The 19716-nt window shown below is 39.3% G+C and overlaps 1 protein-coding gene across 1 annotated transcript in view; it reads left to right on the top strand.

Moving 5' to 3' along the window:
• The first annotated feature begins 21 nt into the window (after positions 1–21).
• The window catches only part of REEP3 (receptor accessory protein 3), a 37280-nt gene continuing 17585 nt past the window's right edge, over positions 22–19716 (top strand). The window contains exons 1-2 of the mRNA XM_021535587.3: positions 22–146; positions 16327–16399. Of these exons, the coding sequence (XP_021391262.1) occupies positions 115–146; positions 16327–16399 (105 nt within the window). The 5' untranslated portion in view covers positions 22–114. The remainder of the gene's footprint in view (positions 147–16326; positions 16400–19716) is intronic.

Raw genomic sequence — 19716 nt, 5'->3', positions numbered from 1 at the left:
CCGCACTGCGCAGGCGCGCGGCCCCCGAGCCAATGGGGCGGGCGGGGCGGCGCGGCGGGGCTGCGGCCATTGCGGCCCGGCCGGCTCAGGGGACGCGTCGCTGCCGCCGCCGCGATGGTGTCCTGGATGATCTCCCGAGCGGTCGTGTGAGTGCCGGGCCGGGGCTGCGGGAGGCGGCTTATTTCCCGGGGCGGGGATGGTCCCGAGGAGCGGCGGGCGAGGGGCGGCGTCCCTTTTCTCCTTCCGCCAGCCTCCTGAGCCGGGTGCTCTGCGCTCCTTTTGGGGCTCTGTGTGCCTCACAGGGTCCTTGTGCTCCCAGCAGCTCCCGCAGGACCCGCATGGGGCTGTGGTTACCCGTGTGTAACATCCTGCTCTAAGCGCACGTTCCCCGGGTGCGGGGCAGCCGGCTCGCGCCGCTTGTGCCCGGCACGCACAAATTGCAGCCGCTGCTTGTAAATCGATCCAAAGTAGCCTGTAAAGTCTCCTAACTGTTCCTTTTCCACTTGTAGCAGAGTTGAGAGGACTGGAAGAGTGCTTGCGAGTGTGAGTTGGCGGTCTGTGCTGAGTGTAGGTTATCAGCTGAAGAGATTGGCAGTGTTATTGTGTAGTGCTCTTCATAAACTCGAGTTTTTGAAAGCCAAAGAGGCAAACTTTCTTAGGCGAGAAGCTTCATGTTACGTGTTGTATAAGTTCTTTTTGAGCAAAAGTAAACTGCAGTGGCACCTCTGATGTTTTTCATAGGCATTGTACTGTTCCTTCCTGAAACGGATGAGTTATTGTGTTCATTTGAATTATACTCCCTCGTAAAGGTTGAGTAATATTTGGGTAGCAGAGTCTTCCTCATGCTCCTTGCTGGGTAGCACCGTGACTCTGGGATCCCCAGTGCTTATTAGGTCGTTTGAGCTGAGATTAGCTGCGTGTGAGTTTTTGCCAGGCAGATGAAGTGAATCTGCTCACAAAGCAGTCCTACAAACATCCGAATTAGCATAAAGTATGTAGCAGGAGTGTGTGACCCACAGCAGGACATAATAGGATTGTCCTGTTTTGTTGGTGACAGACAACCCCCTTAAGCTGTCTGGTATAATTTTATCTGAAAACATTCTCAAGTTTTCTCATACTGCCACGTATATTTTCCTGCTGCAGTCCAACCACCTAGATAAGTAGCAATCCTCCCTCTTGCTGCAGTCCCTGAGACTTGTCACATAATTGCAACTTGCAAAGCAGAACGTCACGTTCCAGAGCTGGCAAAGGACGGCAGAGGTTTGGAAGGGAGTCTGTGGGAGGAATTGCTGTTAGTGCACTTTGCCAGTGTGGTCTTCCCATAGGCTTTACACGGGGCTATGGGCAAGAGGCATACTCTTGTGTTCTGAACATCAAATGGAGCTGCTCAACCTGTTTCTGCTTTGTTGCATAAGAGCACCAGCCAGAGAATTCTTATTTTAACTACTTAGACTGTGTTGGTTTCAAGGGAAATGGCAGCAATATTGAGTACCTTAATTTCTGATGACCAGATTTTTCTGTAGTTAGTTGGTTTTTTCCCCCCTGAATTCCTAAAGGTTGTATTTGCCCAAGTTAAAGACCTCTATGAGCCTAACCCAATAGCACACAGAATGAAGAGAACAGCTACTGTTCTCCACAGGTTTATTGCAAAAGAAAATGAAGGATAATGTACTGTGCAGTTCTGTGGAGTTTGGTTTCCTTGTTGCCACTGGTCACTCATCTGTATGCCCTAATTATTTTTGCTAAAAAGGGAGTCCTAAATATTATTTATAATTCCTTTCCTCCTTCTTGTGTCCTTGTTTCCCAGCTGTGGGATTTAAATAGTTTGCCAGTGTTCAATTTCTCAGGAAGATGAAAGTGTTCAATGAGAACTTGGACAGCTATGAGATTATTGTTTAACTTTGCTAATAAAGCAAAGTTCTTGTGAAAACATAAGGTGAGAAGTAGCACAGAAGTAGATCTCGTGTGACATGAGAGGTCTTAATTTCAATGGTCTTGAGAGTGTTCTTGTCCTGTTTTCTCAGTGCCCTTTATCTTTCTTTTTTGATCTGTTTTCCTCTGGTCTCTTCCCAGAGGTACCTATTTCAGTGACTTTGAGTCTCTGAATTGTGTGTTTGGAGTTTGGAAGGTGGGTCCTAGCTTTCCCTTAGAAACCCTAAGAAACAGATTTTTAAATACTATGTAGCTGTGAAGACCTGAGGCTCTTTCTTATGCAGCGTTTGGATTCTGGTGTGGTGACTTCCTGGTGCAAAGTCCATAGCAGCCTGTCATCTTAACTGGTGATGGAAAGGAGCAGCAGCTCCTCTGTCTGTGGCAGAGTTCTCCACTCTTGACTGACCTCCTATGTTTAAGGGCCAAAACAACAACAAAATATTAATTTGTAGGTGTGTCGCAGTGCCCTCTGCTGACTTCTGACATGGTGGACTTGTCCTGACACGTGTGTCCCGAGCAAACTGAATTCTGATTCAATTTGAGACTTTGCAATTTGGAATTCATTAACACCACTAAAATACTTTGGTTAATGCTTTAAGGAACTGGGGAATGGAGCTAGTAGACAATTTGAATTCTTAATTGCATGTGAATTGTCTTGAGGAGTCATGCACAGGAAACAGGGAGTGGTTCAAATTCACTGTTCCACATAATAATCTTCATCAGAACTTTGTTTTAATGAAATTTTTTCCCTTTGCTCTATGAATGCTATTATTCTTAAATATTTAAATTTGTGAAATACTTTGTACTAATTGTATATCTTTATGTCAAGAAGCAAAAGACTTGAAGTGCACAATTAAAACATCTTTCATTTTCTAATTCTGTGTCAGTTGGGTGTTGTTGTAGTAAGTATACATCATTATTATTTCTAAAACACACTGGCTGTTGCAACAATTTTTGGAATGTTTACTGCAGGGTTTTTCCTTTTTTTTTTCCACATAACAAAACCAACAAAACGATAAATTATTTCATTCAGAGTCTCAGAAAACTTTTCAGAGTGGCACATCTTGTTCTTAGTCCTTAATGGTGGAAATAATTTTTTAAATTTGTGACTGTCCATCTTGTTAATTTCAAATAGAGCTTGTGCCTGACTTTTCATCCACTTGGATTGCTCATTCTCCTCATTTGTAAGGTCTGAGTGATTGTGTACACATCAGTTGCTGAGACAGTATTTAATAGTAAACACACTGAATACTTGTCAGTCACAGCCTGGTATGGATGAGATCAGACCATCCTCTTGTGCCAAGCAAAGATGTGAAAGCATCCTAAATACAAAGTAGATGGCCATTTTGTTCCTGCAATCTGTTGAAGCAGACTGTCTGCTGTAATCTGTTAACTTTTTTCCCTCCTCACTTGAAAATGAAAGTTTCCCCATCTGTGTTGCTTTGCAGCACGCTCTCTCCCTTCATGTTTAAGTACATGGTTTGTTTCCTGTTAGGTAGGTCAGCATCCATGAACATTGGAAGGAAAAGTTGCAGTGCTCCACAGAAGGATGTATTTGTCTTGGGTACTATAGTTTAGCTTTCTGTTTGCTTGTATTTATAATGTCTGTCTTCCCTACCCCAGTTTTAGAGCCTTGCAAATATTCCTTGAGTCTGATATTAGATTATAACTAAATACTTTAAACTGGGGGACATAGGAGTTGACCTGAAGCTAGGTAGCAGTATTAGTCTCAGCTATTGCTGCTTTACAGATTGGAGCTGTTTCTTTAATGGTCATTTCCAAGGCATGATCTTACTCTACTTTTAATGCTTCTGTTGTTGTTTGACATTTCCAGATGTCCAGCTGCCCCTAGAATTACTACATATCTGAGACCATAGCTTCTGTGTTGATTGAGTTGTTGTCAGGAATACCTGGCTTAGCATGTAGGTCATATTTTATGTAACTGTGTATGCTTGACTGTAAACCTAGATTGTGTCTTGTTCTTGGAATACAATTCTAAAAATTAAAATCATAAACTAAAAAAATATTTACCCTCTTGTTTGCTAATCAATGTGGTGTCAAACTTGTATTGAAGCGACCACAGCTGATTGGATGGAATCAAGTAACAATAACACCATGTGTGTGGGAGCAATAGCTACAGCTTAATAGCCTGATCTGCAAGGCAGAAGAGCCATTTGTGGGAGAGTTTCTTTGACTGTTTGTAGCCTGCTCTCTGGCACAATGGTTGCAGCTGAAGTATGAAGGATGTTGACTACTGTTGCATGTTGAATTTCTGACAGTATTCTTAGGTTTAAAGGCCTATAAATTGCTGCTGCACCTGTGGGGAAAAAGGAGTTGCTGTCGTGGTGTGAATGAGATGTGCTGCAATGTCTGTCTCATCACAGAACTGGAATGAATCAGTGACTGTGTATCAGTTATCCTTGGCATTTCATGCTAAATAGATCTCACTGTCCTTTTGCTGGGAGGGGCTATCCTGTCCTTCATCCTCTCCTCATTCACATTCCACAGGATCCAAACTCTGTGACCCCTGTGTGAGTCTGATTGTTTTGTCAACCAGAATGAAAATTAGCATTAATAGAATTAGTCTTTTGTTAGTTGCAATGAACTGCAGCAGCTCACACTGCTGTTGGGTAGTTGCTAGGTAAGTGTTGTACTGAGAATGAAAGGTTGCAGGACAAAACCAGCATTATTTTAGGCTTTAGGGTATGGTTAAACCGTGCTCTGAAACTACATTCTTTGCTTTCACATTGCTGGTTATTCTTTCTTCTTATGAATCTAGTTCCAGTAATAACAGTGCAGCTGTTCTAATCAAACAAGGTGTCAGATTTTTTTTAAAGGGTTTTCAGTTTCATGGGTTGAAATCTGTAAGCATATGTAAGTCTAGGGATTAAGTGTATTGTCCTGACTGTGTGAAAGTTTAAAATAATTTACATAATTAAGCAATGAAATAATCAGAACTCTTCTCTCCAATAGTTCAACTTCTCAGTGAGGTAATCCTAATATATACAATGAGAAGTTTCTGCTCACTTGTATATGACTTGTAACACCTCTTGAGTTAGTGCAGTGCAAAATAACTATCTCTGACAACTTTTAAGACAGAAGTGTCCCTACTGCTTGTCTGGCACACCTTTGCCTTAAACCAACATTTGCTCTGCAGCCTAGCTGCTCTTTTTTCTGCCATGTTTACAGGATGGTGTGAGTGCAGAGCATGTGTGGTCAGTGTGCCTGGCTGTGGCAGGCAGCTGGACTGAAGCTTGCTCAAAACAGATGGAGCACGTCTAGAGGTGTCCTGTGGAGTCTGACATTCTTACTTAATGGTCTTGGCATGTACTATGTTACGAAATGTGCTGAACCCCACATGTGTGCCCTGTTCATTGTAGATAAAGAAATACCAAGAACTGCATGATCTGGCACAAAAGGATGTTTCTAATTAAAACAAACAACCCCCACTCTTGCAGTGTTCCACAAACTGATGTCTGCTTTGAGCAAGCACGTTGTAGGCTATTGAGCACTTCTGCAGCTGGACAGAATGGCTTGTCTTTCCTGGGTTTGTACATAGAGGCAACTCCCTACATGTTTCTGTAAGGCTGAGGAAGATCCTGAGCCAAATTCTGATTTTTTTAAAAAAAAAAGTTGCTTTGGCTCAATCATTTTAATATTTGATAGAAATCATCTTCAAAATGTGTGTAAAAACATGTCTGTTCCAGTGTTCCATGTGCACAGGAACTTTCTCTGAGCTTTTTGGTCCTTTTTACTCTGCTTTTGAAATTCCAAAATTTTGAAATCTGTGAAAGTACTAGATTTATATAGAAGCAAAGATTATATCTGCTAACAGTACAATCCCTCTGTTGTCATGACCTGCTAGACTAGATCATAACAATTTACTCCAGGACAAATGAGATGAGGTGTGTATTGTCTAGGCAGGAAAGGTGATTGCAAGTTTTTTGCTGACCAGTATGACTTCAAACACGGCTGTCCTCGGTAGCACAGAGCAACCAATCTGACAAGATAGTTTTGGATATAAGGGAAATAAAACACCCCACCCAGAGAGGCTATCTCTGCACTGAGCTTCTTGTCAGCCATCTCTGTTGCTTTGCTGCTCAGTTTATCACTGACAAAATAATAGGGTGTTCCTTCTATTTCTCTTGTGTTTCCTAGCAGTCTGCAAGCATGGAGGTGGGTTTAACTAGATGAATGTTTGCCCTGTGTTTATCATCTTCGGAACATTAGTCATGCATCCTGAAGACAGTTGGAACTTGTGTTTGATGTTGAAAACTAGGTGCAGTTTATTTCAAAAGCCTGCAATCTGGCTTTAAGTGCAAGGATTTCCCAAGCAGAATTTTTCCTGATATGAGAAGCCTGACATAATGCTGTACTTTTTTGTGTTAAAGCTGTTGGAACTTCCAGTGCTCAAACAGGAAAATCAGAAAACAGTTTGTGCTTCTGCCTTCCTACCACTGTCTGGTTTTGTTATTTCCTCCTCCCACCCTGTTTTGTAATTCATTGATTAAAACTATGGAAAGGAGAGTCAGGAAGATGATCATTAGCTTAAAGATATCCTGATGAGTTTTTACAGTAGAGTAGCATTACCTTAAATTAATATAAAAACCCGAAAGAATTTGGCTTTGTGCCGTCATTATTAATTTCTGTCTGCTAAGCTTTTTCTTTTCCCCCAGATCAGGTTTTGTTCTAGAATACATCATTGCCTTTATAGACGTCTCGAGGCACGTCTAGGATTACTCAATTGTAGTGTATTTAGTGTTAGAATGTTTTAGAAGCTGACCTATTCAATATTTTCAGTAGTGATCAGCTGAAAAGAGTTCATAGTTCACTTGGAAGACAATGTAGCCACAGAAACATAAAATATATTTTATGTGACTGCTTTGGCAGCCATTAATTTGCTGTAGTTGCAATGTAAGCAGTGTTGGTTTTACTATTCTACTTATAGAACTTTGAGGGCTAGTTTTTCTTGTCTAAAAGTTACCCTTGAATGGTTGAGACAAAATGAAATTTACATTTGTACAAAGAGGATAATGTGAACTGGGAAAATCATCATACTTTTGCATTTGGAAAATAACATTTCTGGAAAGGCACACAATTTTTTTTTGTATCTTCTGGTTTCTTAGCCCATTTATATATAACCAGTGAAACATAATTGTGTTAACAGAATTTTCTCTCAGAAATTTTTTTTGTTAATCAGCATAGTGTGCTTTAATTTGTTTTTGAGAACAAAACTTAACCCTCAAAATAATTAATGCACCAGTCTTAAAAAAAAACAACCCATAAATCATTTGGGTTCAAAAGGAGGAAATGAAGATATCTTTTAGCATTGCATTTTTGTTACTGATAGAACTGCATGAATAAGGCTGGTAGAGATCCTGCTTGTCAGCCTAACTTGGTGTCTAACAGAATCTTCAGGGTTCTCGACATACCAGGTATAATTGAGGAAACACGTTACTTGGCAATGACAAGTCCAGATGCTGCCACAACAGCATCTGCCAAATACAAAGTTTGTAGAAACCTTTTCCTGTGTACAATGGAAAGGTTTGTTCTTTGAATGCTCTAAGAGGCTTCAGAAGTACATTTCTGGGTTAGGAGATTAATATAATTATTTGAAAATCAAGGACCTTTTGGAAAAAATTAAAATGTCTGTAACTTGGGATGTTTAAAAATAAAGCCACCAGCTGTCTGGGGTGGAGATAAGACATGCTTACTTTTACTTCAAGAGTTGGTGTTATATGGTTCCACTTACCACTTTGCTCAGATTGTGGTATTTTTGCAGCATTTTTTGGGAGAGGCTGGTCTCTGATGACACCTTGGGTTCAAGAATGTGTAATGATTAAATAGGACCTTTCTGAGCCTTTGGGTTATGAACTTCACTTTTCTCTCTGGAGCCACCAGACAGATCATTATTCCACAAATGTGACCTACAGCAGCGTGGACATTTTTTTAAAAATACAACCCATATGAATGGGGTGGTTACATGCAGTGTGGTTTGCCTTACACTAACAGACACCTCAAAAATAAAATGTGGTTTCCCTTGGAATAAGCAGAAGTGATTTTTATTTGGGACCACTCCTATTTTAAGTGCTAGTTCCCTGTAGCCAGTTATTTTGATGTTGATTAATCTTTCCAAAAATAGAGAAGATACTCAGAGCAGCTAACAATGACTGTGGATTTTAACTTCTGAAATTAGCTCAAGTCTCTAGCAGACTTGATGTAGAGTGAAAACCAAAGTTGAAAAGGTAAGAATCCAACTGGAAATCCATTTTTTGACTATGGCATTTGAACTAGAGGGAATGAGCCTAGGCCATAAGTGGAAGAGCCTGGAAGAGGAACTCCAGTGGAGTAGCTGGCTTTGAAACCACTTGTCAAAGCTGAATAAAGCTTTAGATTTGAAAAATAGTTGAGAATGGGCATGACTTCAGAGTCTTGAGAGACTCAAAACTGGGTTTCCTCTAGTATTGAAAATAATATTAAAGTACTGGATTCCTGAACCTACAGTTCTTTAGGCAGCTGCTGAGCCAATAGAGGAAATATGCTTAATCACTTTATTGCAAAAAATTTGTCCCCATCTCCTGCAGTTGAGACTTATGTCTGTAGTGTGTGATTATACATTGCGACTTCTATAGCTTGATTAAAGGTAATATAACTCGGGGTAAATATGCCCAAATTAACTTTAATAAATCAAAAGCTGGCCTTGGATCATTTCAGGCAGTCCAATATTTTTTGGTTTTTCCTATAGTAGTGAAAGAAACTACTGCCACTTAAAACACCGAGTTATCTTGTCTTGGGACTTGCATATATTAAATAAGTGAGGCTGCTTTAAACATTAAGTACAGTTCTGTAATGAGAATGTATTCTGCTTGGCTTTTTTGACTTTTATTCTAGGGACGTGGTGTTCATGTATTTTTGGCAAAGTTTCTTTTAGTTTTCTGTCACCTGCAGAACTTCTGTCACTTAATATTGCTGCTCTTCAGCTGTACTGCATTACTGCTTCTGTTCCAATTTTGTGCTGGGTAAAATATTATCTGCATGCAAATCTGATTGTTACGTGGTCATTTCACCAGGACTGAGACCTCTGAGGCTTCCAAGAGCTGAAGCTTAAAGACTGTTAAACATGTTTAAAACTGTGCAGGACGTGGCAGTACCAAGATAAGTTTTTGCTTTGTTTTCTTTATGCTAGCTTTGGTTCTCCAAACATCCATCAAAATTTGCTGTGGCACAGAGCAGAGAGACCTCTGAGAAGAAGTGACTGCTGACTTGACACAAGTTACTGAAGTTACTGTAATGAACAATTTTCCAATATTCCATAGAGATTGCAATGGAAGGCGTTTTAAGGTGTCTTCTGGATTCTTCTCCTTGATATGAAGGATGTCATATTCTTACACAGAAATAAAAACCTAAAAATTTGTAGAAGCTTCCAACATAATTTTGAAGACACTAGGCACAAAACTAAGTAGTGTAAATAAGAGAGCTGGCTGTTAGTTTTTAAAATTAAATTTATGGAAGCCAAGAAACTACCAAGTGTATCTGTTACTTTAAACCTCAAAGCAAAATGAAACACCTCATTCTAGATCTGTAATGTTCCTGTTAATCTTGTTCAGCACATCATCTGCATTAAATTACCCATGTCTTTTAGGAGCTCTCAGAAGCATCCTAAATGGAGAAGATCATGTTGCTCATGAAAACTGCATGTGTAGGTTGTAATACCTCCAAGAGCAGTAAGTGCAAAGAACTTTTTCCAAAGCAAGGAAGCTCCTAAGTGTGTTTCTCTGTCATCTGTCAATTACCTTTATTATGTAAACCTTAATGTGACAGTGTCTTTGAACATGCATGTAGGTATCAGCTTTCATCTTTAAACTTAAAAAAAAAAAGTAGTCTTAATTGCATCTTGTTCACCTGCTTTATGGAAAAAAGTTTATTCATGCATATACTAAATGAAAATATAAATTATCTCCTGAAAACTAGGCTTAGTTTGTTTTTTTAAAAATGAAAAATAGCAAATTAGTCAGTTTGTTTCTTCTGACATCCTTAATCCAGCTGTCAGTCCTTGCTGATCATTAGAAGAAAAGCACAGTTCAGTACAAGGACACATCTTTTTCTTTGATCAAATTCATGTGCCAGGCTGTCTTAAGAGCTGTCTGAGAAGTACCTGCAATTGTTCCTAATTGTTGGCTATTTCTCGGTGTTCAGTTGTGTTCCTGCCTGGTGCCACAGCTGGCTGACATGGGGCCACAAATACTTTGCTTCCAGGGGTAAGTAGTCTTAGCAACAGAGAAATCAGAGATGATTTCATCAATTTGAAGGAAAATAGCTTACTTAAGACTTAAGTAAGTGTGAGCAGCTTTGAAAATTAATACTTCTCCAGCAGGGATGAAATTCTGCTGTTGAGTTTGAGGTAAGAGCTAGGTGGGAGATGTTATTTCTCTTACAAGGGTTGTTCTGTGTTTGAAGGCGTTCGATGTTTGCTCTTTATCTCGAGGAAGTGCTGCAGATGATCTGGTTGCTATTCCTCAGTGTGAGTGCTTGGAAGGTGAGGGCTCAGCTGAGTGCCCTGCCCGTGGTGAACCCTGTGAGGCTGTAAACAGGGAGGAATGCTGGGATGGGCAGGACGCTATTACAGCAGGAGTCAAACATGTATCATAAAAGCAGAGGTGAATAGTGGTCATGCAGAGAAGTGACTAAGGGTTTTATAACAATTTCTATTTGCCTTCCAGGATTAGCTTTTTGGAATTTTCTGTGAAACTGGGTTTGTTGGGTCTTTTGACTGTTTTGACCAGGATTTGTTATCTGTTTGGGGTTTTTTGTGGGTTTTTTATGACATAGTGATGGTATCTCCAGACTTATGCCCTTCTGTTAAAATATGCCTAGGCTATCCAGCAGCACAAGAAAAATTGCTCGTTGTAGACACAAGTTTTGGGCACTATCTCCAAGCGCAGGTGCAGATTCTTTGAGTTAGAATGATAGGTAAATAGCTTCTCCCCAAGTACTGCTGCACTGTACAGGATCTATATGTGAACAGGAGGTGAGTTGATTTGCAGGTTTTGTGTACCAGTAATGACCTGTCAACTTGTGAGAAGGGTGACTGGGAAGAGCTATGTTAAAACACTGGTGCAACTTGACCATGTAAAAGAGTTTACAGGCTGACTAATTAGAGAGGGTAGCCTGGATTTTGCTTCGGGAGTTGTTTTTTAGCTGTCCCTTGTTCCAGACTGCCACGGGCCCCTGAGAGAGGGCTTGGAGCCCAAAAGTACATCAGCACTTGCACACACATTCCAGTGCAGAACATCCCTTAGGGAAGAGAATTTTTTCTAATTTTTTTTTTTGTTGTTGTTGTTGTGCTCCTTTTAGACTTCTTTCAAGGTTCAGACAGGGATATCTCCGTGTTGAGACAACTTGAAGAGTTATCTGACAAAAGGTTCTCTAATTTGGAGTAGATCAATCATTAGTCCATAAACATGAGTAGATAGAGTACTTGTAATGGAGCCTAGAGGTCTGCATTGGAAGAAAGGCTTAATTGTGTCCTATCAGACTGCTTGCAATTGTTATACCAATAAATAAAAGTTCCTGGCATAGAAAACTCCCACGTTTCTGAGGAATCAGTACGGATGTCACTTTTCCTATTAAAATTCTAAGGTGCTTTCTGACTGCTTGAGTAATTGCCTTACTATTGGTTATGCTGTGCTTTGGAAGAATCTGGCAGCTGCTTTGGAGAATTTCAGCTTTCTAAGTTGGAAAGTTAACAGCTGCATTGCTCTGTTCAAGAATGTGCTTTATTCAGCTCTATCAGTGCTTCTGGGTATATTCTTTAACTGTTAAGACATATTTTTCTCTAGCTTTTGTATTCTGGTCATAAGAATGCTGAGAGGATTTTAACAGAACTGTTTCTGATTGCATTCCTGCATTTTGGTAACTAAAGGAGTTGCTAAATTTCAAGTTCGCTACTGTTGGCAGACACATCCTTTTAATAGGATTTACATTATTTTCTTTGCTTCTTGCCTAAGGTGGGGGCGTTGGAAGAAAAAGTAGGATACTATTTCTTGAGGGGTTCAGGAGCTGATCCTCGTGCTTCCCTGTCCCTGTAGCAGACTAGCATTTTGGTCAAAGGGTAGTTTTTGTAGTTACTTGAATAGGTAGTGTTTTACTGTAGATTGTGTGGTTAGTATTGTGTATCTGAATAACAAAATGGAACTAAATTCGGTCAGGTGCTAGGCAGAATGACTTTGTTTAGTGTAGTGCTTTTCAAAAACATTCAGGACAAAAATGCCAGGGCAAGCTTTTGTTTATCTGGACATGTGAACTGTAGCTGGTAGCTGGCGTAGTCTAGAAATCACTACCTAGCTGTAACACTCAGGGGGAGGGGTGAGGCATGATTTGAGAGTCTTGCTTTTTTGGCAGTGAATTGGGTTTGTGTGTTAAGGTTTGATTGGTAATAGATAAACAATCAAATTACCCGAAATGGGTTGGCAATTGCCCATGGGAGTAACTGGTGAGGGATCTCTGTCCTTATCTCTCCCCACAGCCTTTGAGCTTTCTGTTGTGTTTTCTTTCCCCTGCCCAGCTGAGGAGGGGAGTGACCACATGGCTTTGGTGGGCACCTGGTGTCCAGCCTGGGTCAACCCAACATGTGCAGGGTTTTTGGGTTTTCCCCCTGAACAGAATTCTTCCATGTGCTCCTTATCTGCTTTATTTCAAGTTTGAGAGTGCCACAGAGGTGCACAGCAGGCAAAACTTAATCCATAACTGTAGCCTCATCACTTAGTAGCCAAAACAAAAGCAGAGCAAAGTCCAAACTGCTGATCTTTGATGGGAGTGGCTTGGAAGTATATGGGCAGTATACAGTCAAAGCAAAAATGCTTCTGCTTTTCCAGTGTGTGCTGACTGAAATCCCACTGGTGAGGCATATGGCTCTATTTGCCTTTTTTACAGCCAAGAACAGCCAGCCAAAGTTTCAAGCATTGTTCTTTAGATTTTTATTCTGCTGTTTAGTTTTCATTAGCAAACTTCCTTTCAAATGAAATCTTGTTTAGGCTAAACTTGCTAACCATATGTGGAATAGTAATTATAGTTCATCTAGAAGTAAAATTGTTTTACCACCACCAGACCTAGTTTCTGCATTCAGTGTTACCTACATTACTGCTGGTATTTCCATGTTGTCTGAGCAGCTCTTAGGAAAAAACTTGTGTATGTTTATGATGGGATGGAACCATTCCTCATGTAACAGGGAAATACTTAATATTGAGAAGAGGAGCTGGGCATGGTCGGCAGAGCAAGGCAGTTTATCAGGTCTTTATATTGAGGTCCATGTTTTTGTGGAGGCATGAAGGATTCTTTTATTCAGCCTGCCACTCAAGGGTGTAGGTACATATTCCTGCTGTAGATGCACACAGTGTCTGGCTCTGTATCAGTCTGTGCAGATCCTCGGCCTTTATGTGAGTGGACAAATGGGTGTCATCTCTACTGCGAAATTTTTAGGGAAAGGGAGTTTTGTGAATCCAAAGCATCTCATACTAAAAGAGTTTCCTGGATTGCTTTAACTGTTAGGTAAGGAACAGACAGTGCTCCCTTTTTGCATTTTGGAGGAATGAAAGAATAAAGTGCCAATTCCATGCTTTGGGCAATACTTGGCAATGTGAACAGACTGAACCCTTAAAAGCATTGTTGTTGATGTTAGTGGCTTAGTGTGTGAGGAGTCTGGATGCAAGTACTACTTTTAAGCAGCTTTTGTTTCTTAGTTTCTTTTATTTTTAATATTTTTTTTAAACTGTGGCTTTAGAGTTGTTTACTATCCAGCTGAAATATGTTAGTGCCAGAGCAACATGTATACAGATGACTGATATTTCAGTTATCAGTCAGATGTAAACTTGGTTGCTTTGCTTCATAAATGAGCTTTTCAAACAAATATTCACTTTGAAGCTATTATAAGTGTAAGACCATAGATTATGTGATAATAATGCAGTAGGTTGAGTTTATTAAAAATACAGCTATATGGATATGCAAACTCATAGTTTTATTCAGATCTAAAGGCTCTTTGATATGTTTTTCTTTGTATTTTTATTTTAATCTCCTAATATATTTGAGAAACATTTTATATGAGCAAAATGTCTGTAGAGGAGATGGCTGTACCAAAAATGGAATGCTATGGTAGCTACTGAGTCCAGCTAAAAACCTGAAATAGCTGGGCTTACAACTGGCAGTGAAATTACATTGGTAAGCAGGATTATCCATGTATCTACTAATAATATAAAGTAAATGACATCACATGAAGCAGAAATCTGTTTCCATCTGTGGAAACTGCCTTTGTTTTGTCTGTTACATTTGTGCAGTGTGCTGATACTCAGTGTGAAATACAAACCATGCTTTGAAAAATAACATTCGAGCTTTTAAATTTAAAAAGCCATAGAATAATTTGGAACATCCTTAAAGTAGTTTCTGTAGAAATATCAGAGGATGGATGTGTTTCTAATGTGTAGCAGTGGGTGTTGCTGACAGCTTTGAGCTTTTTGGAGGTGTGGATCCAAAGAGGAAAAGGACTAGAACATGTGGGGCTTTTGTAGCCATCTGTGTGCCCAGGCTCCCTGCTGTTCCTCCTCTAGCTGTCTGTGCCTCAGTCAGCTGCAGTGATCTCTTTTGCCAGTATACTGATCCATCATGCAGAGATGGAAGGTAAAAGTGAATTTGCTGGCTTTCAGCTGCACTCACTGTGGACAAGTTGCCTTTTAGCCTGTAAATTTGCCCGGTAGGCTTAACTAAAGTCAGAGGACTTTGCCTGTGTGAAGATGATGTGTGTGCTAAAGCTGGCAGCAGCATCATGCCACGCTTTCAGTGTCAGCTCTGGCTGTAAGGAGATAAAAACTTGACAGTACTGTTCCTATTATTACTGACTAAAGGTGCTGCTGTTTTGTTTTAATGCTGTCTACCCACTTCTAGTGAACAAATAAGGTTTTTTAACACTTCTGTTTTACAGCAGTATTGAAAACACTATTAAATTATTCTATATTGGCGTATATATAATAAAATAATATCATGGAATAATATGATAATGATATATTCTGGTGTTAAACACTGCGCTCTGTAGTTTTAAAGTGATTTCTAGAACAATTCTTTAAAATAAAAAGTGGTTACTAAAATAGTTATTTTTTTAACTCCCGATTTGTTTAGTATTGAATAACAGATTTTTCTAGATGGGAAAAGCTAGGTAGCTTTGTTGTATTTGTCTTATGCTAGTGTTCATATTTAACTTGAGGTCATCTTTAGTTTTATGATTGTCTTACTGTTGCTGTATTAAGTTTTCTGCTTAAGATCAATTATTTCTGAAGAAGTGTTCTTAAAATTCTGTTTTGTCCCTGTTCATGTTTATAGCAGTTCAAGAGTTCAGAGTATAAATTGCTGTTTAAATTTTAAAATACATTGGTTTTTTTCCTTATAGAAGTGATGCTACCTGACAGTTAAGTGAGTGGAAAAGTGTAGCTGAAAAATCTGTAAAATGAAATACTCAAGCTGTTTCCCGTTCATATGCTTGCAAGACACTTGCATGAGCAGGCTACTAATAGTTATTTAAATAACTTTGGACTGCTAATTTTAGAATTAGGGAGAGGTGCATAGATGACCAGTAACTGGTGGAGTTATTATGCATGTCAGACAGTTGATGGTGGTTATGGTGTTCAGGAATCTCTTCTGTATCTTCTCTTTGAATAAATGATTTCTACCCTTATAAAGTCTGCTTTATTGGTTAAAGGATGGACAAAGGCTTTTCTTATCTCTAATATAATTGTAATTTCAGCCAGAACAAGAGAAAGTGAGAGATATTAGAGCTGGTGTGTTACAGAACAGAGTTTTCCACAGGGGCAAAAATCTATTCAATTAATTCCCACTTTTTCTCCATTTCTAAATGTTGCTGTTGCAGAGTTCTAGCAAAAGGAGATTAAATTTTCTAAGTCAGTGTTGACTTAAAATTCTTTTGGAAATAAGCTTCTGGTAATCTGATAAAAGTAAATGCATGTGATTAACTACTGATAGGTTCAGAGGCTCTTCAAGTGTGATAGCACTGCCAGTGCTATCTTCTGGTGTGGAAGGGCTGCAGGACTGGTCTTCCGTGTAGAAGAACCAGAACAACTGGTTTTACATTTTGTCTTAGAAACAGCCTTACAAAACAGTTTGTTGTCTTTAGGGCACACCCATTTATGTTCATGTTGTTCTAGTTTTGTCGATCATGAAACTTCTTCCAAGGAAAATATGACACTGATTTTTTAGTTTTTATTTTATATATTTTTTTAATGCTAGAGAACAGGATTTTTTATATTAAGTTGGCTGCATTGTTCTAACGACATATTGTCACTGTTTTGTCATATACAGTGTAACAGATCCTGAAAACTCTCTGTTTTCCAATAGGCTGGTGTTTGGGATGCTGTATCCTGCATACTACTCATACAAAGCCGTGAAGACAAAAAATGTGAAGGAATATGTAAGTCTCAATCCTTTTAATTGTTTAATTACATGTCTGCTGGCATAGCTCTGTGACATGTTCATTGTGTAATAAATCATGTTAAAGCTTGAATTGACTGTCATACTGTTAGGTACAGCACTTGTGTGAACCAAGTGGTAATCCTCTGGTTTTGTTCGGAGGACACGCTATGCTGTATATAGATTTATTTTAGAGTATTTTTAATATAAACCCTAAAGTCTTGGTTCCATTTTAGCAAAGTACAAAATACTGAATACAATACTAAGTATTGTACAATACTGAATACAATACTAAGTACAATACTAATACAAAGTACTTTTAGGCAGGGAGTAGAATGAAAGTTTCCTAATTCTTCCAACACTGTATTGACAAACTGATTCATGGTGACCACTAGAAGAGCAGCAGCAGCTCAGTAGGGGACTCAGAATCTACCTAAAAACAGGTTAGTTCTTGCTAATCTATTGTTCCTCAAGGAGGAGAAAAAATACAACTAGGGAAGGAAAAGATTTGGTTAAGGTGGTGCAGAGAAAAGAAGCAGAACAGACAGAAGGGAAAGATGGAGGAAAACACAATTATAGTTACTTCAGTTTTTAATTAAGCTATTAAATTATTTACTTGTCAGTGTGAGCAATGATGATAATCATGAGAATGTTAACCAGCTGCAGTCACAAGGAGCTTTAGTCACTGAGCTACTTCCTTGTTTTAAGAGACAGCCTGGCTTGATTTCAGCAAATAACCTGTCCTGAATCTTGGTCTTAACTTGGCTGCCTGACTCAGGGTGGGGTCAGGCCCATCAGTTACTCTTGACTTGGCATAGCTGTGACCTAGGGCTGTTGTCTGGTGTGTCATGTCTCCACTTTGTACCTGGTTGTAGTTGCAGACTGTGGTAGCTGTTGTTCCTCCCCTTGAATGTCTTAATTTAGCCTGATCACCTCAAAGGACATCATATTTGTACTTCTGATTTCTGTGTACAAGCTGATTGGAGCTTATTTGTGAGACAGAGCTGGTGCCTGCCAGAGTTAAACTCATGGGAGGAAAAAAAATCACCAAAACTAAGAGGAGAATTTTCTCTGTCTCATGCTCATATTGCTCTGTCAGGAAAGTCAATAATGCAAGGAATTTATAATCTGCTTTTCCTCCCTGCTCCTTCAAAACTGATCCACAAGCTAAGTAGGGCATAGCAGTTTCCAACCAAAATAAAGGAAATCACTTTAATTGGAGAGGTTACCATTGCTTCTTGCACTATGCTTGCTAGAAAAAGAGAAGTAATATGTTAGAGTGGTGAGATTTTTCTCACCTCAGTTATCCAGTTAGCCATGACCTAACTGTTTTTCTTGGGCATCCTTACACAGGACCCCTGCTAGTAGGGCCTGGAGTTAGATTTTTTTTTTTTAGTTCTTTTAGTGTGAACCTGTGGTCTTTGAACAGTTCACAGTTCACTGTATGTGAACTTGCAGTCAGATACAAAATATTCATGGCACCAAGATGAAAAAGAGCCATCACAGTGACTTTTTCATTAGCAGGGCATGACAATGACTCATCAGTGAGTTATCACTCCATTGCTGGCTGGGTTGACTGTCCACATAGGTCTTAGGGGGTGATCCATGGCTGTAATTTTCCCAGCTAGGTAATTTTCTTTCACAGTAAAGGATTTAGATTTAAATGCAGCTTTCCAAATGGCTCAGGTCTGCTGCCACTCACATTGTGGTCCAAGCACAACTTCCTTTCCAGGGTTTTGTGTGTGTGGCTCAGGAGCCATCTGTGTTTGTTGCTGAATTGATAAGAGCTTTGTAACAGTAAGATATTTTACTCAGCCATTACTTCTACCACTAAAAACCAAGCAAACAAAAAGAATAGAAATCTTGACTTGTTGTGTAGGTTATGATGCAGCAAACTGGTCAAAGATTATTTCTGGGAGAAAACGTGTTGTGCTGATTATGGTAATTTAAAAGACTTATGGACTTTGATGATAAAACTTAGAATCTGTGCCTTTGAGGAGATTTATTTGTTGTTGTAATTCCCCTGGTTTAATGGAGTTGACTAAGATATTTGAGATGTTTTTTCACTGTATTGCACTGAAGTACTTGAAATAAACATATGAAGTGTAGTTTATAATCTGAATAGACCAGCCTTTTCAAATCCTGGCTTCCAAATCTTGACCTGAAAGAATGTGCTTTAGCCAGAGCCAACAAAGATGAGTTTAACAATTAGATGCTAGGAAAAAACCCTCAATGAAACCAATCTGTAATCACTCTTTTAACATGAAAAGTAGAACTCAATCAAAGCTTCTGTTACTTAAAGTAGATGACAGTATTCTGGGCAGTGTGAAATCTGACCTTCAATTTTTCATGTCCTTTTTCTCTTTTTTTGTGTTATGAAAACCCCGCTAAGATGCTCGGGTTCATTTGTCAAGGATACTTGTGGTGCCTACTGCATTAGTTGTACTAGAATATGATTTGTGTTTTATAGAATCTTTGCCCAGTCCTCAGCAGGACTCCTGGCAGATCTCATGTGCTGTTCTGCAGGGCTTTTTTAACTGTTCCTAACAGCTCAGGAGAAATTCCACTTCCACTGTTGTCCTTGATTGGGTAAATAGGTGTTGATTCAAGAAAGAACAGCCTGGATAAATCATTTTGGGGAAAAATACAGTCTTGCGTGGCATCTTAAAAATTGCATTGCATTATGCTTAAGTTGATGGGGAAAGGTTGGATTTAATTTTGTTTTCATTCAGGTGTTGACTCAGGTTCATGGAAGGGTCACCAGTCTAAATATCACATGGCTTGTCAGCAGTGACTTCAGCTGTTGTGTACATTTGTCTTCGTTTATTCAAGCCTAAAATATCTAAATCCTCTGAGAGATTGAAATGAAGAATGTTATCACATGACTGAGTTTCTTTTCACACTGAAACACAGAAGAGCATTTAAAATAAATGGGTCTCAGGTTCTGACAGAGGAAGTGGTTTTAAGCTATAATGCACATCCATGAAATAGGCAGCAGTGTATCATTAAGTTTTGAGTAGTTGTTTAAATCCACTTCAAAAAGATTGTTTTAAAAGTGAAGATTAAATCTGAGCCACATCCTCTGTGGGAAGGTGCGTGTGTATATATATCCTCCCTTCGAAAGAGAGTACCCTGAATTTAGGGCTCAAACTAGTCTCTAACAGTTGTGGTGGCTTTGTTTTATTCTTTGCTGGTTTGGTTTTTTGTTTTTGTTTGTTTTTAAATGGTTTTGTGTTGTTGCAGGCTTTTTTCTAGGAATTTAAAGAACATGTGTATATTCAGTTTGTACAAATAACCAGTGGTGGTTTGCAGTGACCC

Source organism: Lonchura striata, chromosome 6 (genome assembly GCF_050655825.1).
Source record: "Lonchura striata isolate lonStrDom1 chromosome 6, ASM5065582v1, whole genome shotgun sequence".
Lineage (NCBI taxonomy): Eukaryota > Metazoa > Chordata > Aves > Passeriformes > Estrildidae > Lonchura > Lonchura striata.
Note: the sequence above shows the minus strand (reverse complement) of the source record. Positions and strands in the feature narration are given on the sequence as shown.